This window comes from Diplotaxodon limnothrissa, linkage group LG5 (assembly GCF_057381915.1).
Source record: "Diplotaxodon limnothrissa isolate DT_005_m linkage group LG5, D_limnothrissa_male_GT1.1, whole genome shotgun sequence".
NCBI lineage: Eukaryota > Metazoa > Chordata > Actinopteri > Cichliformes > Cichlidae > Diplotaxodon > Diplotaxodon limnothrissa.
Window position 1 is genome coordinate 35,946,370 of NC_140600.1, and position 27,661 is coordinate 35,974,030.

The 27,661-nt window shown below is 39.3% G+C and overlaps 1 protein-coding gene across 1 annotated transcript in view; it reads right to left on the reverse strand.

Annotated features, from left to right (window-relative positions):
* Positions 1-23,378, reverse strand: part of cdh22 (cadherin 22) — a 99,111-nt gene extending 75,733 nt beyond the window's left edge. The window contains exons 1-2 of the mRNA XM_085353487.1: positions 23,145-23,378; positions 1,721-2,015 (exon numbers count right to left, since the gene is read on the reverse strand). Of these exons, the coding sequence (XP_085209613.1) occupies positions 1,721-2,015; positions 23,145-23,378 (529 nt within the window). The remainder of the gene's footprint in view (positions 1-1,720; positions 2,016-23,144) is intronic.
* Positions 23,379-27,661: the final 4,283 nt, after the last annotated feature.

Consider the following 27,661-nt stretch of genomic DNA (forward strand, 5'->3'; position numbering starts at 1 on the left):
TCTATATTGCTCTGCCCCACTGTCTTTTGCTCCCAAAACAAAAACAGGCCACAAAAAGCAATAAAAATAGCACAAAACCAGTTTGTGTCATAAAGAAACATTTTCCTAAAACAGCTGGACACTGTAGGTTTTACCAGATTCTACTCAAACCGGTGTAAGATGTTGTTAGGAACTATTTTAAAATGCGGATTAGTAAATTTGTTGATCCAGTGGAAAGTAGGGTTCTACAGAATTATCCAAAATAAAAAGCACTGAAACTATTATAAGATATATCAATATAGCAAATGTTATACTTTTACATTTATAAAAGTATACGTCCAAACTAAGTGACATTACTGTCGTTAAAACATGGAAATGTCAGTAAAGGTGATGAGCTGGGAAATGGTGAGTGCCAGTCAAACAGGTCAAAAGAAAAGACACATGGATGAACCATGAGAATGCCTGATTTAGTGGTGAATGTTATGTCATTAGTGGTAGCACACCATGAGAATATGAACTGTCTATTTATTTCTTATATAATCTAAGTGAGACGTGGCAGGGTCAAATAAGGGACAGAGGTAGAAGAGTTATGATCATTAAGATTACATAAACTATTATTAACCAAGCATGGCTTTTAAGGCTGCATCTCACTCTTTCTTGAGGACAGCTCCCCTGTGCTCCCCAGGGTTTTGCATCATTTTCTGAAATTGTGTTTATTCCTTTTCTCTTTATCATGCTCCTGTTTTTGCTAACTTTCACTTTCCTTTCTCTCACCGACTCACACACGCATGCATACACACGCCATTCAGTTTTAGAGAGCAATGTAGGCAGAAATGCCCATGCTTTGGATCATGCTGAGGAAGCAGGAATTAATTCCAATCAGGCTTGAACAGGAAAGAGCCATTCCATTTTGCACCACTCCTGGAGTCACTCAAACAAGAAGCACCCCTGCCTCTACTGCATATGCATGAACACACACACACAAACACATGGACGCATATACCCGTATCGCACAAACCCTTTGGAGTAAATATGGTGATATTGCTTAGCAGCTAAACAAAATTTTGTCTATTGAATATCAGCTGTCTTTGACATTAATACCACGCTAATGAAGCCCTTGACACCCTCATTCACCTGTCTTTTCCATTTTGCAAATAGTTTGAAGCAGCCATGGATTGCTGCTAATATACTCGGTCACAATAAAAACACGTTAGGATTTAAAGTATTGTAGTGTCATTTTTACTGACAGTGTACTCTCTCCATAAACCGCACTCCTGGAGCACCGTTCCTATGTTGCTCTTTCCCTCTTGTTCTTCCTTTTATCATTTGCCTCAAAACAGTGTTAGAACACAGCTTGTCTGGGAGTAATGCAATTTGTTTGCCTCTACTTTCTTTATATGCCTGCACTGTTTCTTTCATTTTCTACTTCCTACTATCGAGAGTAAATTCAGTGACTCCAAATCCATTTTCATTTAACATAGCTATCTTACATGTCTGCTTTTTCATATATCCATCTCTCTTGTGGAGGAGAATTTTAACATATTGCTCTTTCTGGCACTTTACGCCTTCCCTTGAGCCCATAAAAAAAGCTCACACACCCTACTTATGTATCATGAAAATAGCTGCAGTAAAACTTGCAATTCCATACATTACAGGCACCCTTGGGCTTTGCTATGTACAGAGCCTCAAACAGTTATCCAAATGGTTCTTGTCTGACTGCGCTAGACATTTTCCAGCTTACCTATGGGTGACAACTCTGCCACGCTGCCAATATAGGGTCCTTCCAAGAACTTGGGTTCACTGTCATTGATGTCCTGGACCTTGATGACAAACTCTGACTCTGGCTCAAGGGGATCATTAGAGAGCCGGTCCCGGGCCTGAGCCCTAAGAGTGTAAAAAGCCTTTTCCTCTCGGTCTAGTCTCTCTGTGGCATGTATGTCTCCTGTAAGCTCATCAATGATGAAGATGGATCCAGCTCCTTCTCCAGAGATAGTATATTTGATGTTGCCCTCACCATCATCAGAGTCTGTATGGATCTGTAAAAAAAAACAGAGCAGTTTTGAGAATGATGACTTCAATAAAACACACACATGCATTCCATCTTTTACGACTATGCAATGTGGTACGTACCGTAAAATTTCTAAAAAATGTTTTGTTAGTGTCATGATCAAGTTGCATATTGATGATGGTAAATGGTACATGGCCTGTATTTGTATAGCGCTTTACTAGTCCCTAAGGACCCCAAAGCGCTTTACACATTCAGTCATCCACCCATTCACACACAGGTGATGGCAAGCTACAGTGTAGCCACAGCCACCCTGGGGCGCACTGACAGAGGTGAGGCTGCCGGACACTGGCGCCACCGGGCCCTCTAACCACCACCAGTAGGCAATGGGTGAAGTGTCTTGCCCAAGGACACACCGACCAAGACTGTCCAAGCCGGGGCTCGAACCGGCAACCTTCCGATTACAAGGCGAACTCCCAACTCTTGAGCCACGATCGACAATAATTCATTGAATCAATGTTTATTTTGTTTTCTCCATAACAACTAGTTATATTATCAAAAGTATAGTTTTCTATTAAGGTTCTATTAAGGTTTGGGCACTAATAGTCATTGTTAGTACCCAAACCTGAATGATTTGGGTACCATTCAATGTTAGCTGAATGCTTATAAAAGTCATAATTTGTTTAAAACACAAAAACTGATTAACTTTTTAATATGTAAATATTACATTTATTTATATATTAAAAACTCTGAGTTGAAAAGAAATCCACTTTAATGTAATGAACTTGCTACTGCTGTTGTTTTCCTTTTATTAGCTATTACTTTACGAGTGTTGTATTAATTTATTCAGATTGCAATCAAGTACTGTTTTGTTGGAGTGCATTTGAACGCAGGCTAATTCAAACCTTTCTACTTTAACTGAACATTTTGATACAGACAACAAAGCTATCTGTGAACCTCAGGCAAAATCTGCTCACCCCGTCCTAGCAGTCTGACGATCGGGGCCAACCAAATCAAACTGCAAAACTGTGCTTGAACCACGACAGGGATTACAGTCCTGTTTAAGCACTTGTTATCACATGGCTGACACACCACACTCGATGACACCTCAAAGTATTAGAAACTGTTGAAAGTTTAGAAAAAATATCTGAAGTGATCCTTGTCCAAGTTGAGATTATTCTGTCACATATTTGCCAGGTATCTTATTTTTATGATTTTGTTTTAACTGCTGAGAAAAGGGTTAAAAATGGACAACCCCCAAATGATATTTGGTCATCAACCATGACCATAAGAAATATGTGTATTTTATTCATCCATTGACTTTTCTTCTCTTAGGGTGGTAAATCCAATTCAAGTCCTTCTAACTACTCCCTGCAGACTAGCCATCATCAGTGTGGTGAAAAAAAAAAAGACACCAGAGTTCCTGTGATGATTTACACCTGTTCTGCACATTGTGCCCTTCACAGGATGTGACGCCCAAATTAGGAGATCAAAGTCATTCAAAGACTCTTAAATGTAGAGACATGGAGGTGCTGTGGCTGAAAAGTGAACTTAAAAGAGCCCTTATAAATCAGAGCTATAGTTTCCCCTAATGTGATTAGAAGACATTCCAGGGGTAGCAATAGGAGATGCATTGGTCCCCCATCCTAAACTCCCCTTTGGCTCTTTAGTGGGCATTAGACCTGCTTGCTCCTGCTCCCTCTCCCTCTCACTCACCTATCTAAAATTATAATTCAGAGCTGTCTATGCAGTGTAACTGTGGTTCAATCTACTCAACAGACCAGAGGAGAGGGGAAATCGCCCTGGCCTCCCTGGTTAATTTTTTATAAAGGCTTAATTAAATACAGGCCTCTATCACCCTTGCAGGGATTTTCATTAAGTATTTGTCGTAAAACCGAGGAATAATGCAAGCCTGTGCCTTGATATTGCTTCCATCATCCATTTTCTCCTTCTTTTTTATCTGTCTGTTTTTGCCTATTCTCCCCATTCTGAATCTTCCTGAAGACAAATACATGGACAGTCAGTGGAAATATACTGCTGGATACTTTGGCGGTATCAATATTTCAGTTATAATAAAAAAGAAAAAAAAGGAAAATAAAAGTTTCATTGGTCCAGACTGTGAAAGTTATCCAATAAAAGTGAGCACACGCTTCCACCACTTGATATGTTTCCTCCAGACTAAACCTCCTCCTGAATTTCTAAATTAGAATCTCAGGAGAGAAATGCATGTGTGAACTGTTGCCATCTTGTGTTCATTCAGTTCCACAAATGTTGGCACAACAAGTCCTGCAATTAAATCTAAAAAACAAACAAACCATGAAAGCATTTTTATAATGACCTATGTCAGAATTCCTGAAACCACAGTGTTTACTCTTTATAAAATGTGACAAATAGGGGAAAAAATGGTAAGAAGGTAACATGGCAAAATCACACTCTCCATCTCTTGACTAAATGGATCTCTCTTAGCTCCCTTAACTCTTAACCCCTTTCTTGGCTGTCACTTGGGAACTCAAAGCTTCAGCTCCCTCCACAGATTTTGTATAGGATTGAGTTCTGGAGACTGGCCAGGCCACTCCATGACCTTAAAACTTCTTCGTTGCACTTCTTCTTTTACCTCTCTTTCGTTGCCTGGCAGTATGCTTTGGGTCATTCTATTCTAGAAGACCAACTTTCATTGTTTTGTCTTAGGGAAGGAGATTCTCCTCCAAGATTTTACATTGCCCCATCCCCTAACCCCTCAATGCAGTGAAATTGTCCGGTAGGCTCATCTTGAAATGTTTCCACCTTGGTGGTTGAATGTGGTGATGATCTTCTGTGGGTCATACTTAGCGTTTTTCTTTCTTTAAATACACAAGGTCAAACTGATGACAAACAGCTTGATTTTGGCTTCATCTGACCACAACACTTTCTCCAAAATATATTCTGAATCATTTAGATGCTCACTGGCAAACTTAAGACCAGCCTCTATCTGTGCCTTCTTGAGCAGGGAGGAACTTGTGGGCGCTGCAAGATTTCAATCCGTCACCGATGGTGGTCTACTGATTGCTAAAAAGCTGTTTGTGTAGGCGATAACACAAGCCTACACAGTCCCTGCATGTTTTGTCCCAGTCAGGGACAAAACATGCAGGGACAGTTTTGTCCCTGATGTCCTTTGACAGCTCTCTGGTCCATAGCATTGCAGAAGTTGGAATGAAAAACAAGCAAACAAAAAAAACCACGATTTATTTATTTATTGACTTTAACCCGTGTGGTGCATGGTTGATATTTTGTCTTTTTATACTAAAATTAAACTATCATAAATTTCGTTTCTTTGCAAGTGAGGGAACTTACAAATTCCGCAGATGATCAAATAATTATTTCCCTCACTGTACCTGGGATTGTTACGTACATTAGCTTAGAATGTTTCTTACAACAGGACTTTGAAATGTCTAAAAGTGGCTAATATCAGAGTACATTATTTTACATGTGGACACGCTCTCAGAGTCTAGAATTAAAATCCAGTTTAAAATCAAACTTAGGCTTTACATTCTCTCAGTGTTCACTTCAGTCTAAATTCTCTGTCTGGTTAAGTTTAGGTAAAAATATTGCTTGGTTTGGTTTAGGTTTACTATGTCAAAAAGATTTTTAAAAGCATAATTTTTCTACATCAATTAGGTGCAGAGACTTATTTACATCACCAAGGTTGCTTAACCTCCTAAGACCCGAACTCTTCCACGGCATGCATTTTTAATTTCTCTTTGATATTTGGGCTGATTGGGGCCAGATGAATGTATAAACAAAGAATTACTGGATTTTTATTTATACCTGATTTTTGTTTCTAAGAAAAATAAGAGCCACATATGAGGACATTTGTTTAAAATTTCGATAGATCATAGGCAGTATAATGTCCTCGTAAGTCGATATCAGGCCCTTGTAGAGCAAAACTGAGTATTTTGGTCTAAATAACCCAAAATGAGATGTCCACATATGTGGATGCCAGGTCCTAGGAGGGGGAACCCTAGATGATTAAAAGATGTTATAAAGAAGTCCTATGAGCTTTTTTTTCCTTTTTTCTTGCACACATAGACACGAACAAACATACACTCATGTGGGCACACACACACACACACACACACACACACACACACACACACACACACACACACACGCACATGCACATGCACTACGCTTAGCTAAGTTGTTCTCTGCAAACTAAAGGTCAGAGTCAGGATGTCACTCACAAAAAATAACCGGGGGTGCAAAAGTGCACAACAAATTTCAAAGAAGAAGATGGGAAAGACGCACATCCTGTACACCTGCTGAGCATGACATTATAGATGTTTTTTCCTAAAATCTTTAAACGATATTCCTGACACTTTTGGGGGGAAATAGATTCTCCACATTTGGACAAGGTGTGCTATTTCTTTTATTGGCTAGGTCACTGGTATAGACATTATCAAAAAATACTAATACACACCAAGAAAAACAACATATATTTCAAATCAGTACTAAAGGAACTCTACTCTTTGATGTCATTGCTTCACTGTAGAAAGCTAATTATCAAACTGTGTAGCTTCCTTATAGATTTTCACTAGTCCATACTAGCATATGGAAATCACACCGGTAGTCTAATTCCCTTCAATTAGTTAATATAAAGCTGATGAAGCTATGAGCATTTTGGACATACTGAGGACATAGCACAACAGAGAAGACTTTTATGCTGTGGAAAATGTAGGGTTTGTATTTTTTTCCCCCCCATGGGCAGTGCACTTCTTTTCCACATTTCAATTCAATTGAATTCAGTTTTATTTAAATAGCACCAAATCACAACAACTGTTGCCTCAAGCTACTTTATATTGTAAGGAAAAGACCGTGCAATAATCAGACATCTCTATAAACTAGCATTTGGGGACAGTGAGAAGAAAAAACAGAATTTTAACAGAAAGAAACCTCCATCAAAACCATGCTCAGGGAGGGACAGCCATCTGCCATGACCAGTTGGGGTGAGGGGAGGATGACAGGACAAAAGACATACTGTGGAAGAGAGCAAAAAATTAATAATAACTAATGATTAAATTAATGATTGGTGCATAAACATGAGTGAATGAAAAAACTTGAGCAAAGAAGACACTCATCATCGGAAGCTCCCATAACTAAGTGGGGACTCAGGATCACCTGATACAGCCATAACAATATGGTTTTTCAAAAAGGAATTAAGCTAATCTTAAAAGTAGAAAAGGTTACTCTCTCCTGAATCCAACCTGGGAGCTCGTTCCACAAAAGAGAGGCGCCTCTAAGCTAAACACTCTCCCATTCTACTGGAAGAATGGAACCACAAGTAAGCCTGCAGTGTAGAGCAAAGTGCTCTATTGGGGCAATATGAGGTCTTCAAGACATGATCGGTCTGATTATTCAATTAATCAGGAAATTTACAGCCGTCAAAAGTGGGATTGGAGGTTTTTTTTTTATTAATAACACTTTGTTCATGTCAAAATATTAGGTTCCTTTAAAAAATGTAAAAGAAGGATTATTGGTCATTACACAATGACCAAATTTCCAAAGTAAATATAATGTAGGGATATAAACTACAATACCAATTATCTGAACCCTTTCTATAAACTTACTAAAAAATATATCATCCTATCACTGCAGCTAAACAGTATTAATTTGGTTTCTGGCTTTATGCTAAACTTGATGCTAGCAAGAGTCAGCCATGCTTTAGGATTTACAGTGCAGGCCTGTGGGTTGACTAAGAGGACAGTGAGGTTGTTGATGTCTTGTCAGACTCACCTTTAGGTCATAACAAAGTGTCTAGCTGTCACTATAGGCTAACCTACTGAAGGGGATGACATATGACTCACATGCAGTGACTGAAAGTTTCCTTCACATTTAGTCAGCTATTTTAAGTTTTTATGAGGTTGGAGGGGCATCTGGTGTACAAATCTACCAGATCAAACATGTGAAACTGGGGACTTCCGGATGGTGGGGAAGCTGGTTGCAGCATAATCTTTCAGCTCCCGGGCGGTTACCCCTTGAAAACTGACATATTATAACACAACTAAGAATATTCATAGTAGTATGCCAGGGGGTAACAAGAGAAAGACAAGAGGAATTCGGCAAGAAAGTGCGGAGGAAGGAGTTTTTTCACCGAAAGAAGTTGACGGTGCTAGCAAGCTACAGCTACTCGGAGCTATGGAGGCAATTGAAGCTAGCATTCTTGCTGAGCTTAAAAAAGTCCAGGATAATTTAAAAAGTGAAATAGCGGAAAAAACTGGACTTGTGAAAACAGAAATGTCGGAGTTTAGGAAAGAAGTGGGGCAACGGTTCAACGAAATTGTCACGGACATGAAAGAGGTAAGAAGCAGGATCGAGGAGGTCGAACAGAGAGTAACCGAGGTTGAGGAGGTCACAGTCGACCTTAAAGATGGGCTCGGCCATACTCTCCAGTTACAAGAAGACCTCCAGACACGTCTGTCCGACCTGGAAGCCCGGTCTCGCAGGAATAACATACGTGTTCACGGGATACCAGAGGGTGAAGAAGGGGACAACATGCTCGAATTCATGGAAAATTTTATAAAGAATGAACTGTCCCTCCCCGACATCAATCTGGGCATACAGCGGTGCCACCGCTCACTCGGCCCCAAGCCACCTCCGGGCTCCAACCCCAGGTCCGTCGTGATTCATTTTTTGGAATACAACACCAAGGACTTGGTTCTCCGGTCTGCGTGGACCAAAAAAGAAATACTGCTGAAGGGCAGACGTGTGTATTTCGACCAAGACTATCCTAGTGACATTTTAGCGAAACGCAAAGCATACAACACGATCAGGAGGATTTTAAAAGAGAAGGGGCTCCGCTTCCAAACACTGTATCCGTCGAAACTGCGTGTGTTTTATGAAAACGGGCCCGTGATTTACAACAACGCGCAAGACGCAGCCGACGACCTGGAGAAGAGGAAGTTGATGGGAAAGCGCAAGCGGAGCGCCGCGGCGGACCCGGGAGGAACGGATGAAATAATAATAATAATAATAATAATGGATTGCATTTATATAGCGCTTTTCGGACCCCTCAAAGCGCTTTACAATTCCACTATTCATTCACTCTCACATTCATACACTAGTGGAGGCAAGCTACAGTTGTAGCCACAGCTGCCCTGGGGCAGACTGACAGAGGCGAGGCTGCCATATTGCGCCATCGGCCCCTCTGGCCATCACCAGTAGGCGGTAGGTGAAGTGTCTTGCCCAAGGACACAATGACCGAGACTGTCCGAGCCGGGGCTCGAAACAGCAACCTTCCAATTACAAGACAAACACCTAACTCTTGAGCCACAATCGCCCTGAAATACATCCAGGAAAAGCTCCAGAGATTCAAGTGCATGGATAGTAAAACCTAAAAAAAAATTTTCCGCACTTAAGACTGCAGTTTTCCTGTGTAAAATAAGAGTGATAGGTTTGACCGCAGTTTGGGATGCTAACAGCTTTCTCCAAGAGCGCTGCTATGATGAGCGGAGCTCACCAAGCAGCACTACGAGGGGCTCTCTGGGACTTTAGGGACTCTCCTCTTTGTTTTGAAGTTGGACGTACACTTCATAATTGGAAGTCATATATGTTATTTGTTCAGGTACGTTGTTCCTTTGTTCTGTAGACCCCCTTTTCTTTTCAGAGCACAGAGCACAGAGCACAGATTTACAGGTATTGTGTATTTTCCTTTTGCTGATGGAGATCAGACAACAATATAAGGTAATTACAGTTAATGTTAATGGTTTACATAACCCCATTAAAAGAAACAAAGCTCTTGCTAAAATGAAGCGAGAAAAACAAGATATAATTTACTGGCAAGAAACACATCTTTTTGCCATCGAGCACAAAAAATTGTGTAAAATGGGGTTTAAAAATGTGTATTATTCCTTGCATATAAAAAAAACATTCTAGAGGAGTGGCCATCTTATTGTGTGACAAAGTACATTTCCAACTTTCCTCACAAATCAGAGATAAGGAGGGGCGTTATATACTGGTTAAAGGGTACATAGATCACAAGGAAGTTACATTGTTTAACGTGTACAGACCACCAGGGACTGATAAACATGTAATCAGGACCCTTTCGGAATTAATTGCAACAGAAACATCAGGCATATTAATATGCGGTGGAGATTGGAATATTCACTTGAATCCGTTTCTGGACACGTCCAGCAAAACTAAATTGTTACAACCAGAAGCAGTATATGTTAAAAGAATGCTTAAGGAATTGGGGTTGGTTGACGTGTGGAGGGATGCACACTCACTGGAAAAGAAATATACTTTTTTTTTACATTCCCACCATATGTATTCAAGACTGGACTATTTTTTTTATGTCACACTTTGATAAGCATAGAATTATAAATTGTGATATAAGGGTGAGAGATATTTCGGACCATGCAGGGGTGTACCTGACACTCCATTTGGATTCAGATCGCAAAGAGACTTTATGGAGGCTTAATACTAGTCTACTAAATGATGTAGAATTTGAAAAGTTTGTAAAATAAGAATTTAAGGAATACATGGACTACAATAACAATGGTGATGTTTCTCCTAGTATTTTATGGGATGCAGCGAAGGCAGTTCTTAGAGGGAAGCTAATTTTGTGGTCCTCATACAAAAAAAGGAAAAACAGAAGTATCTAAAAGACCTTACTACTGAAACACCTAGAATCAGAACATATGAAAAGTAACAATGATGACACGTTATCACAAATTAAAGAAATACAACAGATATTAAATAGGTTATATGATGACCAAATAGAAAAAAGGGCTAAATTCATTAAGCAGAATTATTATGAAAATGGTCCCAAATCTAAGAGACTCCTTGCTTGGAGGATACGGAAACAGCAGGCTGACAGATTTATTCAGAAAATTAAAAACCCAGCAAATGATAAGATATGTCATGACATGAAAAGCATAAAAGAATCTTTTCTGACCTATTATACCCGACTGTACGCAGAACCACACAGGATAGATGTGCCCTCTGTTAATGTATTTCTTTCTTCACTTGATTTACCGTCGATAGGAACAGAACAAAATAAAAGATTAACACAAACAATAACTGCGGAGGAGATTAACAAGGCCATTTCAAAATTGAAAGGTAATAAGATGGCCGGTGAGGATGGCTACCCGGCAGAGTGGTATAAACATTTCAGAGATCTAGTAACCCCTCTGCTGAGGGATTGCTTTAACCATGTGCTTACAGGGGGTGAGATACCACCATCCTGGAAACGAGCAGTTATTTCAGCAATTCCCAAACCGGGTAAAAATAGAACGGAATGTGGTTCCTATAGACCCGTATCAGTCTTGAATATCGACTGTAGGATATTTGCAACAATATTAGCTAAACAGTTGGAATTTATAACTTCAGAACTAATGGATACAGATCAAACAGGTTTTGTTCGAAATAGGCAAACTCATGATAATGTGAGGCGGGCTCTCCATCTAATAAATAAAATGAAAAATATCGAATCAGTAGCTGTTAGTCTTGATGCTGAAAAGGCGTTTGACTCTGTGTGCTGGAATTATCTTTATTTGGCCTTAGAGAGATTCGGTTTTAACAGCCAAATCATCAGATGCTTACAGTCTCTATATAACTCACCCACTGCCAGGATTAAAATTAATGGTGATTTAACAGATACACTACAACTAGAAAGAGGCTGCCGTCATGGATGCCATCTCAGTGCCACTATCTTTGCGCTATTCATTGAGCCCCTGGCGCAAGCTATCAGGGAATCTAAAGACATTAGAGGTGTACTAATTAACAATATAATGTATAAAGATGGTCTGTATGCTGACGATGTTCTCATAACGCTAACTAACCCGGAAATCAGTCTGCCTAATCTTTTTTCATTATTGAAAAAATTTGGCATATATTCCGGATATAAATTAAATTTACAGAAAACTCAGATTCTCTTATATAATTACCGCCCATCACAAGACATTCAAAAGATAGCCAAGTTTAACTGGAGTAACACCTCTATAAAATATCTAGGAATCCATATACCCACGGATCTATCCGACCTCTACGAATGCAATTATGTCCCACTGACATCAGAAATTAAGGCAGACCTACAGCGCTGGTATTTATTGCCAATGAATATGCATAATCGGATAGATATAATAAAAATGAATCTTTTGCCAAAGCTTCTCTATTTGTTCAAGGCGCTGCCTATACACCTACCCTCCAAGCAATTTAACGATTGGAATAGGATGATCTCTAATTTTATTTGGGCCAAACAAAAACCAAGAATAAAATTTCAGACGTTACAACTGCAAATGGACAAAGGTGGACTCGCTCTGCCGTGTCTTGAGGACTATTATAGGGCTGCACAGTTACAAGTGATGATTGGGTGGTGTGATCTAATGTGTAAGGCTAAATGGAAGGAGATATATCAATCCTACTGTGAGACCCCACTTCAATCACTGCTTGGAGATCAACCACTCATTAAAAGACATATAGATGCAGACCTGCTCCCGGCACTAAAGAAAGTGCCCATAGAAATATGGCATAGGATACTCAAATATGAGAAAACTAAAAAAAGTGCCCGGACGTTACGATGGCCTGCTTATGATTCGGATTTTGCACCTGCAAACATGGATAAGAGATTTATACAGTGGTCACATAAGGGTATAACAGGCTACTGGAAGATTACAGATAAAAATGTACTAAAAGACTACCAGCAACTCCAGAGAAGTTCTTACTTGGAAAGACAGGATTTCTTTAGATACCTCCAGCTGAGGCACCATTACGATTATATATATATATATATATATATATATATATATATATATATATATATATATATATATATATATATATATATATATATATATATATATATATATATATATATATATATATATATATATATATATATATAGCAGCTGGATAGCGTAGTGGTTAGACTACACGCCTTTGGAACAGAGGATCGCAAGTTCGATTCCTGCCTGGGGCGTCTGTATCCAGTAAGGGTCCTAAGGCTAGACCCCCTATGCTAAGCAAGCCTACCGCAGACATGAGCGAGACAGATAAATATGAAGGCATGCCGGCTCGGACGTCGCCCGGATCAACAAGGTCCGCGTCAGGTGTTGAGGAACCAGGGCACCCTGGCGAAAAGTGGGCTACTGGAACAAGAAGGCATCGGTGGGCAAGAGACGAAAACAGGGCGTTGTTGGAATGCTACTACGCAAGTAACCCCGGCGGAAGGGGCTACATGAATAGGATGAGGGACCTATGGATTCTTCGATACCCAACATCCACAATGACGGCGAAACAACTAGTAGCTCAGTGTTCCAACATTCGAAAGAAGGGACTGCTCTCACAGCTAGAGATTGACGAGGTACAACACAAATGCTACGGCAAGGAGGAGTCAGGACGCCAGGTCAGGGGGGAGATATCATCACCCCCACCCGAGATTGGGTACATAGCCCCAAGTGCGATAGGAGAAGGATCGTTGAGTGCGAGAGGAACTGACCTGAAAAATAGGATAATGGCCAAGCTTGAAACCTGGATACCCCGTAGCCGGTTACCAAGATTACGTGAAGTACCCTCAGAAGGTCTGCTAGATGATGTTAATGCAGCACTACGGGCAATACCTACAACCACGATTACCGACACTAACAAGCTGATCTACAATACGGCAGCAGTGATCAGTGAGATGCTTGGCTACAAGTTGAACAGCCACAAGGGGCAGTACCCTCCATGGAGAAGGAGGCTAGAGGCCAAGATCAAAGTAGCACGGAGGGAGGTTAGCCAACTAACGGAGTTGCAGAAAGGTGCGACAAAGAAGGTGCATAAGAAATACAGCAAGCTGTCCATACCTGAGGCCTTGGAAACTGCCAAGCAAAGACTCACAGCCGTGGCCAGCCGCTTGAGGAGGTACACCAGAGAGATAGAAGGCAGGAGAATAAACCAGCTGTTCTCCACAGAACCAGCAAAGGTGTACTCTCAGTGGCAAGGGAACAATAATAAGAGAACAGCACCACCAAGGCTGGAGACGGAGCAATACTGGAAGAGCATATGGGAGAAGGACGCAACCCATAACGGCAATGCTCAGTGGCTAGTGGATCTGAGGGCAGACCACAGCGACCTCCCTGAACAGGGTCCAGTAACCATCACAGTGGCAGATATCCAAGAAAGGGTCTCCAGTATGAAGAGTTGGACAGCACCAGGGCCCGACATGGTTCACGCCTACTGGCTAAAGAAGCTGACTGCACTCCACGAGCGTCTGGCAGCACAAATGAACCAGCTGCTAGTTAACGAGAGACACCCGGAATGGCTAACCGAAGGTCGGACGGTCCTGATCCCCAAGGACCCCAAGAAGGGACCGGTCCCCTCCAACTACCGACCAATAACCTGCCTCAGTACTACATGGAAGCTCCTGTCAGGCATCATATCGGCTAAGATGAACAGGCACATGGGTCAATACATGAGTGGGACACAGAAAGGAATTGGCAAGAATACCAGAGGCGCAAAACACCAGCTACTGGTAGACAGAACAGTCAGCCGAGACTGCAAGACCAGACTGACCAACCTGTGCACTGCCTGGATTGATTACAAGAAGGCCTATGACTCAATGCCCCACAGCTGGATACTGGAATGCCTAGAATTGATCAATGGGACCCTAAGAGCCTTCATCAGGAACTCAATGGGGATGTGGCGTACAACACTAGAGGCCAACTCCAAGCCCATAGCACAAGTCACCATCAAGTGCGGGATCTACCAAGGAGATATATATATATATATATATATATTAGGGGTGCAACGATATTCGTATCGATATTGAACCGTTCGATACAGTGCTTTCGGTTCGGTACGCATATGTATCGAACAATACAAAATTTTTTATTTATTTTATCAACTTTCCTTCTGACGATGCTGTCTGTGTTGAGCGCTCAGTGAATCTGCGTTCGACTACTCCGCCTAGGCTCGACAGTGCCCCCCCATTTTTGCACATGTCAAGGAGCGTGTCAGGCTACATTTCACTGTGTCTTATACTTGTATAACTATGCATGTGACAAATAAAGAACCTTGAACCTTGAAACATAAAATTCCTAGAAGAGGAGGACACGGGCTTGGTTAAAATCTTCCTTGACTCTTGTAAGGGGAATGCACCAAAGAAACAGATATCCAGATTATACAAATGTTTACACACATGTAGGAATAATGACACAACGTATATCAAAGCTAGATGGGAAAAAGAGGCTGAAATAATAATACATGACGACAACTGGTTCAATATATGTAAGGCTGTGCGTTTTTTTGTCACGCCTAATGCTAAGAGTAAACAAAGTAAATACCCCGACAAGACTCAGTGTTGGAGGAACTGTGGAGGTGTATCTGCAGGACATTTTCATATTTTTTGGGAATGTGCTAAGATTGTCCCCTATTGGCTAGTAGTGATCAAAGAAGTCAATACCATGATGGGCTTGAACTTGGCCCCTGATTTCACTGTGTTTTATCTATGTGATTTGCCACAAGGACTGAGGAATTCAGACAAATATCTTTTATTGATATTATTGGCTGGTGCAAAGAAAGCCATAACTTGCAAATGGCTAAACGCTGATCCACCGTCATTCTTGGACTGGATAGGCATTATCAAGGAAATTTACACAATGGAGAGACTGACTTTTTCACTAAGACTGGCTGCCGATAAATTTGAGAAATACTGGAAAAAATGGGACCTTTACTTAAATGGAAAAATATTATAATTTCTGGTACCATGTTTCATTGCTGTAATTCACCTATTTAATCTGATTGTACCACAAAGGGATATGTCTTTTTTTTGTTTGCTAGCCTGTGCTAGCCTGCTCTGTGCTTGTTGGGGGTCTGAATGTTTTGTAAAAAATATACAGGACTGTCAATAAAAATAATGTGTAAAAAAAAAAAACTACACGCTGTGGCGACCCCTTTTATTTCTTCTTCTTTTGGTCGGCCCCTTTAAGAGTCACAGCAGATCATCTGCTTCAATCTCCTATCCCTAACATCTTCATTTGTCAAGCCAACCTTTTGCATGTCCTCCTTCACTACATCCATAAATCTTCTGTGTGGTCTTCTTCTTTTCTTTCTGAGTGACAGCTGTGTACTCAAGATCCTTTGTCTACTATCCCTCCCCCGTACCTCCAAACCATCTCAGCCTTGTTTCTCTAATTTCATCTCCAAAATGGTCAACCTATAGCTGTTCCTGGCTGTAGCTCAGGAGGTAGAGCACATCATCTAAGAATAGGAAGGTTAAAGGTCTGGCTGTACCAGTCTGCATGCCAAATATCCTTGGGGAAGATACTAACCCTAATCTCTCTGATGCATCCATCGAAGTATAAATGTATGTGAATGTTCGATAGAAAGCACTTCAGCATAGAAAAAAGTGTTTGTATGAGTGGGTGAATGTGGCATATTAAAATGTGCCTTGAGTGCTCGAGGAGAGTAGAAAAGCGCTATATAAGAATCAGTCAATTTACCATTTCCTCTGATATATACGTTCCTAATCTTGTCTCTCCTGGTCACTCCCAATGAAAATCGTCAGCTCTTCCAACTACAACTTGGTCTTCTGTCTTTTTGTCAGTGTCACTGTCTCCAAACCATATTTTAAGCACAAGCTAACACTAAACGAATGTGTTCAGTAGCAAAATAGAATAGAATAGAATAGAATAGACATGGAGTAGCATTTTCATTACAGTGAAGATAGAAAAATGTGAGCTGCACTGAAGCTTTAGTTTATTGAAGATTTCAAAGACGAAGCAAATTGTCTTATATTTAAGTCTGTGTAATCTGGACTAGGCATGCCACATTTCACTACAGCTTGTAAAGCTTCTGATCTTAAAAGCTTCAAAGTGTTAAGAAGGTGACAAGGTATCAGAGACAGTCTAGGTGGGGATAGCTATGGGGAAGGAAGGATACATACCAAGGACAGAACCTGCGATGAGAATGGATAGAAAATAGTAGCACAGTGGACTAGGAAAAAGGAAGAAAAAAGTCGCAGAAAGAAGTTAAAATGTAAAAGTGATGTTCTGAATTACAGTTACGGAGGCAAACCTGCAGAAGCTTAGACAGAAACAGAGAATGAATATCTAGACATCAAAGAGAAAACATTGTCATAATGTGTTAATATAATTTAGGACCTTTCGATCAATGTTCACGTTTTGGATGGAGAAGACAGATGGTTTGAAAGAGATGTGAAAGAAGCCATCTTTGTCCATTGTGAATGACCATCTATGAACAGAAGGGGTGGCTAACAACACCAACTGTCTACCACCTATAATCTAGTTTTGAGATCCCTTCCCAGGCGCCTTAACGCCAACTTACATCTTGCATGATTTGATCTCAATAGTCACATGCTAGAGTGTGGCAAGGTTTTACCCGAAACCTCTCCTGATAATGACCCACACCCTTTTTCACACCTTAGCTCATGTGATGTGGCACATGGTCAATAGTGCGTCAACGGTCCTTTTAAGGGGCAACTCCCATAGGGCTTAAATACCTGGGACTCTCCACCAATTGCTCTTAGAAGTGAAGAAGCTTCTTGGATGAGAGGTGAAACATCTTCTAGAAACTTAAGGAAGTCCAGACATTTTTCTTTTCAAGTGCCTTAGATTACCGTGACCTGGATGACTGAGAACCTACACAGACAATTTAGGACCTTATTTAAAAATAAATAAATAAACCAGATAAGTGACATAAACCTGGTATGTATATATGCATGTGTCCAAGAGAAAGGTTACAGCAAAAGAGAAGAAATATAATCAGCTGTCTCTCCAATGACTTTCTTATCTTATAGATGGATTTCAAAGACCATTGAGTTGTAATCTCTCTAAATGCAAGCTAAGGCAGTGGTAAAGCAGACACTAGTGAGGGGATTGTTCAGTAGTAAAAGAAAATCATCTAATTAAATAAAATAAACAAATAAATGAATTAAAATGATTTTTTGTTATCGTTCAAGAATGTTTTGATAACACTTAAAGCTTAAACAAACTCACTTAAAAAACTCAGTGTTTTATTCAAACACATTTCTGATTATTACAAAATATCAGAAAACAGATAAATCAAAAAAAAGCAAAAGCCTCTTTTGATTTTTACCATTTAAATGGATTTTACTTTATGTCCAACAAACCTGCTGCAACCAAAATCAGACACAGAATTTGATACACCATAAATCAAATTAATAATTTTCAGAAAGACAAATGATGTATGAGAAAAATATTTATTTTAAAAAAGCCAATTTGTTTAATTGGGGTTAAGAATTAAAACGGGATAAGAAGCACCTTGAAGTGTGACATGGACTGTAACAACCACTTTATCACTTTTGCTGAGACAGTATGTAAAAACTCATCTCAGATATAGACCCAAAGTTCAGAGAAAATTGAAAAGACATAAAGACAACACTGAAACTGTACACGTTACTATAGTGAGCATAGAATGTGTGCACACGCTGCAGAAATTGTCCACCTCGTACACATTCACCCTCACAATGGATTTACTTCTGACAGCATTTGTCAATATAGAAGAGAAAAAAACTACCAAGAAAAACCCAGAGTAGATGAAGAATGTATCATTTCCCCTGTCAACTTCCTTTAACAACAGCCATTTAGGATTACCTGTGCTCTACAGCAATTCTCTTTCCCCAAGTTCCCTTCCTTTTATCACCGCACAGAGCTTTGAAAAAGAGCTAGGAAAATGCATGCGTTTTAGATCATTAAAGTACACAACTGGTATTTATCTAAATACACAGATAAAATCTTCCAGATCAACTGCATGTAAGTGACCATCTTACTAGAAAAGTGACTTCACTGGCAGTAACCACAGTGTGGAAAAAAAAGCAAATTTGTCAACTTTGCTGTGTCGGGGCAAAGCAAGATGCACAATTATACAATGCAGAGGGCCAATGCTCGGCTCTAATCCTTCATAGCTTAAATTATAGTTTCGATACCAAAAATCCAGCCAGGGTACTTTGTGTTTGAGCATGTATTAACACCCAGACAATCACATCCACACTTACGCACGCCATAAATAGCACTGGCCGCTGCCCTTGTGACATGAAATGCAATAACTTGATAATTTTATTAATAAAATCATCTCTTTTCTCCCTCCTGCTGCATCATTCCCTCAAGCTCTTCCCTTAAGCTCCTTTATATCAGCTCACTGTCTTCCCTGGCACCCTGTCCTTTTAATGAATCACCAGTCAGTGTATGAAGGCTCTTGTTTTCCAGTCTCCCTTTGAAGCCTTCCTCTCGCTTCCTTCCTTTTCTCATATGTCACTCAGCTTTATTCTGTCTCTTGCTCTACCAGCAGACAGACAGTGCTGCCTGTTGCACTGTTTGGATTGCATTGGTTTTGCCAGCAGGAATTCATCACATTCACAATTGCAGAAAAATACTGATCAAAGGATAATTATTCTGTAAGACCAGGCTCTGGTACAAAGAACATCTCCATTCATTTGTAAGAAAAGAGAGATCAATATATGCAGATGCAATATTAGCTGGTCAATTGCCATGTCTAACTGATTAGAAACAAGGGGATTTCATGATTGATGCATGTGACTCATCACCGTGTCTCATTCTGTCTGCTTTAATGTTCTGTCTTTTCATATCACGTCCTACGTAAAGCAATCGAATCATACGCGGTGTCCACTCTCATCAAGTCACTGAGGATCATATGAGCAACAGCTGATGAATGGGATGTGAATGAGACGAAATGGAAAAAAAAAAGTGAAAATATTAATAAATGCACACTTGCTACTGACATGATAATAAACTGATTTCATTTGACATATACCCATTAACTATGATTACATTACAAAATGACATTCACTGATCACATTTCTGGTGTGAAGACATTGTCCTCAACATCAAAAGGAAGGGCATTGCTGAGGCTGTCATCACTAAGTACAGAGGCTTTGTTAACAAACACCAAAGACAGAAAAAAACACAGAATTTTTATGGCTTCATTTATGATTTAACAAATTGGCTAACAATGTATTAAGGAGTATTAAAGAACAATATTAAACTGTCTTTAAAGTTGTCTTTAACTACACTGTACTTGCAAAGCATTTATTGTTAGTTATTTTTGGTATAGTTGCTCATTACAATTAAATATAAAAAGACTTTTTAATATACTTTTTTGCATAACGTGAGAATTTGTACATGTTGTAGGCAAACTGTAGCAGACAGGCTAGTGTTTGACAAGTGAGTGTCTTTGTGCATTTTCCCAAGGTGATCAGACAGTACTAGCCCCAGAGCAGGAACTTTTTAGTGAACAGAAAATAAGACAAAAACATCAGATTTAGATGTCTTGAAGACAGGTGGGTAAGATAGTTCCTTGCTTTTTTTTGCTTTTTTTTTTTTTTTTTTTTAGTTTAATAAGGACTTTAGTCAGCTTTAAAAAAGTGATACAAATTAGTAATTCAGTATCAACTAAATCATTTGTAATTGTTTTGACTTATAACTAAGTAAGTGTAATTGAGTAATCTATGACTTTTTTTCCATTCACTTGGTACACTGTGAGGAAAAGAAAAATATTGTAGTTCGAGACCTTCTGAGCAAAATTGGCTTTGAAGACTAATCTCTGAAAGCTTTTTATGTGGAGCATGAGATCGAAGTACTCAATTTTAAGCCAGTGGGCTACGGTTTTCAGAGAGACTGGCTCAAGAACTGAAAGAAGTCTGGAAGCCACAGTGACTCTTACATTGCACAGGAGCCAAAAAGCTCCTGACAGCTCAAAGTATTCATGTTCTTTAAAAATGGTGCCTTCCTTTCAGTAGCATGAGTCATGTGGGAGGTATATGCCTACCTTAAGTCAACATTAAAGAAAATATTTCCTACATTATATTGGAAAATCCATACGCGTCTGTCCAGCACTTTTGTTTTGAATAGCCACAGTGTTTGCATTACAGAAAAGCTGAAATTATTGTTTAGAGTTTGTTCAGAGGTAGTTCTTAGCAGCAAACCACTTGGATTTAATTTCTTGCTCCTCATTCAAAATGTCAGGGTCTTGATCTCAAGAACTCGGTAATTTTATGCAGGTTAAAAAGAAGACAAGTAAATGCAACTACAATGAAATGGCTGTTGATTGGAAGCAAGGTTTTAGTGCTAGTGTCGGTTTAGTAATTCAGTGGCTTCAAGTGATGCATTTTGGCAACAATTCTGGCCACTTTGCATCTTTGTCTTACAAAGCAAATGCCAAAGAGCAGAGGGAAGCATTTGTGGTTACTGATTAGAAGAGGTGCATAATTAGACCGTTCAAAAATACTTTTAATGTAGTTGAGCTTTGACTTTGACCAAATCACACTTTTATCCTGAACTAAAATCATTTTCTCTTTTATGTAAATTGAATAAATATGCAGATTTTTATCAGGAGTTGACAGTTAATGCAAACACATAGATGCCTAAACAGTATATTTAGTTTAAATCTACAAATGTCATTTGTGTGTACTTTTTTCTGTATGTACAATTGTGTGTAAAGGTTCGGGCAGGATAGGGATGCTTGCAGGAACTGTCAGCTGATTTCCGAGCCCAATGAGAATGCTTCTCTTGAATTCTTATGGTAACACTCAACGATCATGGTCTACTTAAAGTAACTGAGTAAGGATCTGACAGTGATTCCAGCTACTGCCTTTCTGATGGCTGTGTGAGCTGAAGGGGTTACATTTGATTATTTTGTTTTCACAAATATTACAGCAAAATAGTCTACAGTATACTCTAGATTGAACATGTATTATTCTATAAAATATGTATACCTTTTAACGGCTTTAGTAGAGTATAGTATTTTAAAGGAGATATGCTGGTGTCACATAAATTATCATGTAAAATAACGTAGGTGAGTAACTATGTGTTAAGCTCCTCAAACAGCAAATTCATATATAAGTGCATGTCTGCCCTTGAAAGCCTGTTTGTTTTGCTGTATATCTATGTTTGGCCACTTTATTTACCCTGTTTCACAAGGACAACAAAAGCATTTGGTTAAAGGAACTGATCTGAATTGCTCATTAAAAAGTCTTATGTGATTGAGAGAGGTTCTTAGAAATAATGCTTTCATCCTGATAACATAAGGCATCTGGAGTATTTTAACAACAAATTGGGAATTTGTCCCTCAAAAAGTGTATACTGCAAAGGAAGTTGGCAAGTATTTTTTTTTTTTGTCTTGATAAAATCTTGAAACCTTACTTAGAGAAACAGGTGTCAGAGGTTATCGACTTTCTTTGTTAAGTCAGACTTTCGGCATCACTTTCTATGCACACTCACAAAAGGGGGGATTTGATGCCTCATTTGACTCTTCTTCAGCACTAAAAGTTTGTCACCAACTCCAGACACTCGTAACATTATCATAAGAATTGGTGATAAAGTTCACTAAAGAGTATAAAAAGGATAACAGTAAAATGCAGCACTGGTGATCCAAAATTAAAGATCTTCTGCAAGAATATTCTCTTATGAATATTCTTGCAGAAGATCTTTAATTTTTTCCTAACATATCAGCTGCTGCATGTTCATCTCTATAGTTTAAATATTTAAATTATTTAAATGTTAATCAGTGTGTTCAGGTCTGACATTCTCTCACAGCCTAATAAAGGAGATAAGAAGATCAGTTTAGTTTGGGAAAAGTTCAATACATAATACATTTTATTTGTTCTTAGAAATAGAACTTATCTGTTTTTTTATGTTTCTGAGTTCTATTAGCTGCAATTCCAGCGAGACAGTAGTTTAGGCCCTTTACAATGTTTCTTACTGCTGTAACTTTACAGCTGTAACTTTCATTCAGTTAGGTATGGTTGCATATGTAATGCATCTTCCTTAAGCAGATAATCTATATTAGAATTACAGCTTATTTTAAATTAAAAAGAAACCATGACAATTTTGTGCTCGCTTGAATAGGTTGCATATAGCATATGTTACCATGGTGATTTAGCTAGGTAAAATGAGAGCTACCTTTATGAAACTCTTACTTTAACCTCAACATAGCTTGCCAACATATTAATCTCCCTCCACAGTACATCACTAAAGCTTTCCTGAACATTATCCAGAGTATTATACTTTATTTTACCTGAAATGTTTTACCCATATCTTAACTGCATGCTGAGACATTCTTTTCTTTTTCTTTTCACTACCAACAGTTCAAGGAATTGACACCTGTTCACAAGGTTTTTCATATATTTATGTAATGAGTCATAATGTCTTACCTTTCCTACATATAGAGGCTCTGTTCCTGTATACTCCTCCACGACAAAGAACTGGTTCCACACCCATCCTCTCTTTACACGTTCAAGTGATGAGGGTCCTTGCTCTTGGTCTCTTTCTCCTGAAGTTGTTGTGCCACTAGTCCTTGAGGCTTCACACCAGGTAAAAATATTGCAGCTAAGTAGAGTTAGTGCTGCCAGTAGTGTCCAAACTCCTGATGTCCATGAAGGAGCCATTTTGATTTAAAAAAAAAAAGAAAAACAATCCTTCCTGTGTCTACATGTAATTTAAAAGATTCATGCAAACAAGAGAAGGTTTTCTGTTGTAGTTTTATCTGAAATAAAACTCCAAAAGGACACGCTTAAAGGTCTTTGTGAAAGAGCTTGAAAGTTAATCCATGGGATCAGAAATCAATCTGAAGTTATCTGCCAAACACAGGGCAGGTCAGAGAGCATATAGGAGTTGTACCACCTGCAGAGTAACTGTTTGCACTGTGACATTGTCAGTAATTCTGATTCTTCGTAGTGTTTACTCCAACTTATAGGGTCTTTTTTATTGTTTGTTTTTCTTAATATGTTGTTTATGTGACCGAAAGTAGCTGGACAAATTGACTTTGGAAAATGTTATTCAAGGTTTTTGAAAGCAAGAAAAACAGGCTTTGCTAGACAGGCTCACTGATCATTGAAGGAATTAGGGGGGCCAAGCATAGAATGACATTGAAAAGCATGCCTATGAAGACTGAGAGTGATAGCTTCCATCCATTTTTGACTTCGTATCGATTACTGCTCGCAGTGCTTCCATTTCCACTTCTAGCCATGTCACCTCCAGTAGCTGGTGTGTGTTTCAGGTGGTTTGATACTAAGCTGCCAAAAAATGACTTGATTAAACTTTGCTGAAGAGAAAACTCTTCAGTAGTTCAGCTCCTAGAAAAGTCACAGCTGGCTTTACCTTCTGAAGCAGAAACCTTGAACTGACGAAAGGCCAAAGGATTTTACTGTTGGTGATAATGTTTGGTCTCTGACAGCTTTGCCCTTCAAAACAATCCATTGGTTTGGAAAGTTCATTCTTCAAAAGGTCCTACAGTGTTTTTTCAGCCATTATGACAGCTCCATCATGGATTGAAGGCAGGAAAAGAGGGAACCTGTAAAACAGAAAAGACACTGTTGTCATGGCCTCAGTATAGAAATAGTTTCTATTTGATAGATTTAAGGATTGACTAACCAGCAAAATGATGATGATGATTATCATTATTAATATTATTATTATTTTAGTTGGATTTTTTTCCCTTACTTGACCTGTTGTGGATTATTGGTGTCAATTTTTCATAGCTCTTTACAATCAATATTAAATCAATGTACAAATAATAAATAAAGAACAAATCCTATAGCACCGCTTTTTTGTTTAATTTATCTTTGTTTAACTCTGTGTTTTTGAACTACAAAACCCATAAGTGTTTTGGTTTTGTTAGGATTATCTGCAACGAACATTTTTCTATTAGTAATTCTTGTGTTCAGCAAGAATTCCAACAATTTGCTGGAGAATGGTGAAAACGGGATAGAAAGACAGGAAACTAGACAAGTGAAAAATAGGAAGGAAAATAGGAAGGAAAGAGAGAGAGAGTAAGAAAAAGAGAGAGGGGGAGTGAGAGAAAGGGAACGCAAGCAAGAAAGGTCACTGTTCATCACACAGCAAACCCAAAGCATCTGTCTGCCTTTCATCCAACTGATGGAGCGGACCTAACCGCAGCCAGCTGATTAATTGCATGAGGGAACACTAATTGGATAAAAGTATTAATCAATTAATTCTATCCAATGAGGCAACACCCCCTAATACTTCAGACAAACATTGGTGAGTAGGAGGGGGTAACAGACATGGTCCTTGGCTGCTGTGAAACATGCACAGAGGCTGACAGAAAGGCAGAGTTGACAGAGCAGAGACAGAGAGGGTAAAAGCAGGGTTCTAAAGGAGACAGAAAGGAAGACATGAAGAAATTAAAGGGCCGAGAATATAAGAGGAAATGAAAGAGAGTGTGTTGTGTGGCTGTGGGTGTGATTTATGGCCTCTTTGAAACATTCAGAACAAAAGGACCAAAAGGAAAAGAAACAATAACATTTACTATGTCTCTGGCCTTACAACTTTAAGAAAGAAGATTGCAACACCAGCCGAAGAAAAGCTCCTAAGGCCAGCAGGTGGTTTAACCTATTTCTGCTGGCTTAGAAGGAATTTCTAATCGTGCTCTCCTGCTGCCCGGTAGCAAGCTTGGAGCATCCGGAAATAATTCCTTCTCAGACTGTTGGTCAAGGAAATGTCCGTGGTATTGGAAACCAACTGCTCCGGGGGTGTCCAATCTCCGGGGGAAACAGCTCAGGAGTAACTTAAACAGCTCAGATCTCTTTATTAACTTCAGCACAGTGAGTGTTAATAGAAAAACTGCACATTGATTTCAAAATATACAGTTTTGAAAATGTACAAACATTATCACTATTACAGTTGTGTGATGCAGGGATTGGTGTGCTACTCTAAGGTAAGTAATCATATAGCAAATTTTATTTTATGACTAAATGTTCAAGTATTGCATATTAACATTAAGGATTTTGAAAGCAGCAAATTTCCACAGGTTTACAATGAAATGAGAAACTAAATGATTTTGTCTTTTGGCATGCAAAACTGATGATCAGGTCGCATGTTTATCTATATCTATAAATTCTATGGCAGTCTATGGAGAGGCTAAACTGGCAACAGGCAAGTATTTTTCTTATTTAACTTTTGGTTGTAACATTCTGAAAGATTAAGGCTTGATTGCTCAACCAAAACTGAATGATGATAGCACATTCATTTTCCTCAGTAGCTACTGGTAACCTTCCCCAGGTAGCTGAAACAGCAGAGTTTAACAACTCTGTGCCAGATGGTTTGTTAAAGAGATCCATCTGGGAGACGTCCTTGGAAACTTTTTTAGGAAAGGGCAGGCACGTTTGGAAGCCATCAGCCAGCCAGTGATTCTTTCTATGTTTGGAAGGAATGAGAAACCCTGTTCATCAGTGAACAAACCACATATCAATTGCTGCCCAGAAGATGCTCTACATGCATTCACTCAAAGTGGAGCAAATCCAGCTAGAAATTTTTCCTCAACTTTATTAAGAACCAGAACAGGGCTACGTACTAGCCTAGGGTAGCTGGGTGTATTGAATCTGAAAAATTAAAGGACCCTTCTGTTCCATCTTATAATCCCACATGATTTAGCAGACCACCCATGTCTTTTAAAAACATGTTCATGTTTGTTACTCTGACTGTTTTTTTGGGGGGGATACTACATTTTGTGCTGTTGTTTATCCAGCAATGGATCCTATTACCATCTTATTTATAAATTGGCTTGTCAATGATAAGCTTACCAAGAGCTTACAGAGGAAGGAGATGAATGCTAGGGCCATTTGAATGGCAAAAATCATAAACAGGGTTATTACTGTCAACATTGAGATTAGAATTATTCAACACAAATACACACCGACTGAAAACATCATGTATTGCAATTGTTATAACTAGTCTGGTATCTTACCACCAAAGCATTTCTAAGCAACTGAACTCATTTAAGTTTGGTTTTTTTTTTTGCTCATCAAGTGTTTTCAGTACATCAATCTATACAAAACCCACCAGTCTCTGTCAAGTGGTGACTTTGGTTAGAACTGTTAGGCAGAAGTGGCGATACACTGCTGTAAAGGAAAGGGGGTGTACTGGAATTACAATTTCAGATCAAGTGCATAAATCGTTATGAAGTAGAATTCAGCACAATAATTTTGTCTGGTTTTCAGAACTGCTAGACGTCAAAATGACAGCTGAAAATAAATTGTATTAAATATGCGCAGAATACAAGGCCTTCTCTGACCCCAGTAGTCTTTCAGCACTATGCATAACACTGAACTGCGGTGAGATAATTTAGCAGTCAGGGACAACTTTGTTTCTCATCACAAATACACAACCCTAGACCTTTTAGTATGTTAGAACAACACCAACGGTGCACAGTGTGCCTTGGCACTACACACACGGCTGCCTGTGTCCACTAACAGTGGGAGTGTGGTTGTTGGCAGCGATAGGCCTATTTTCCAGCATTCTTTTCAGATGGAGCTTTGCTCAGACAGCAGTGATACAGAATGTGATCAAGCTTTTCTGGGTCTGCCATGTATCCCTCTCTAAAATCCACCACTTGTAACTGAAGATAATGACCATTCCCTGCTGCCTGGCATGGGGGATGACAGAGCGTTTTTTCCCCCACTGTGACCAGGCCACACCCACAGTTCTGATAAAGAACAAGTTCCAACTTCATGTCTTCATACTACTGGACCATATTACCTATCTGTCTGGTGTTTTGTTTTTTGTTTTTTTTCCGCAAGATATGCAAAAACCCTGAGGTTAGCAAATTCATGTATAAAAAAAATGTCCTGCTTATCCACCATGATCTCAGGTCCAAGGTCTGGCGAGGCAAAAGTTTACTCAACCAATAAACTTGCTGCTAAATGCAGTTTAG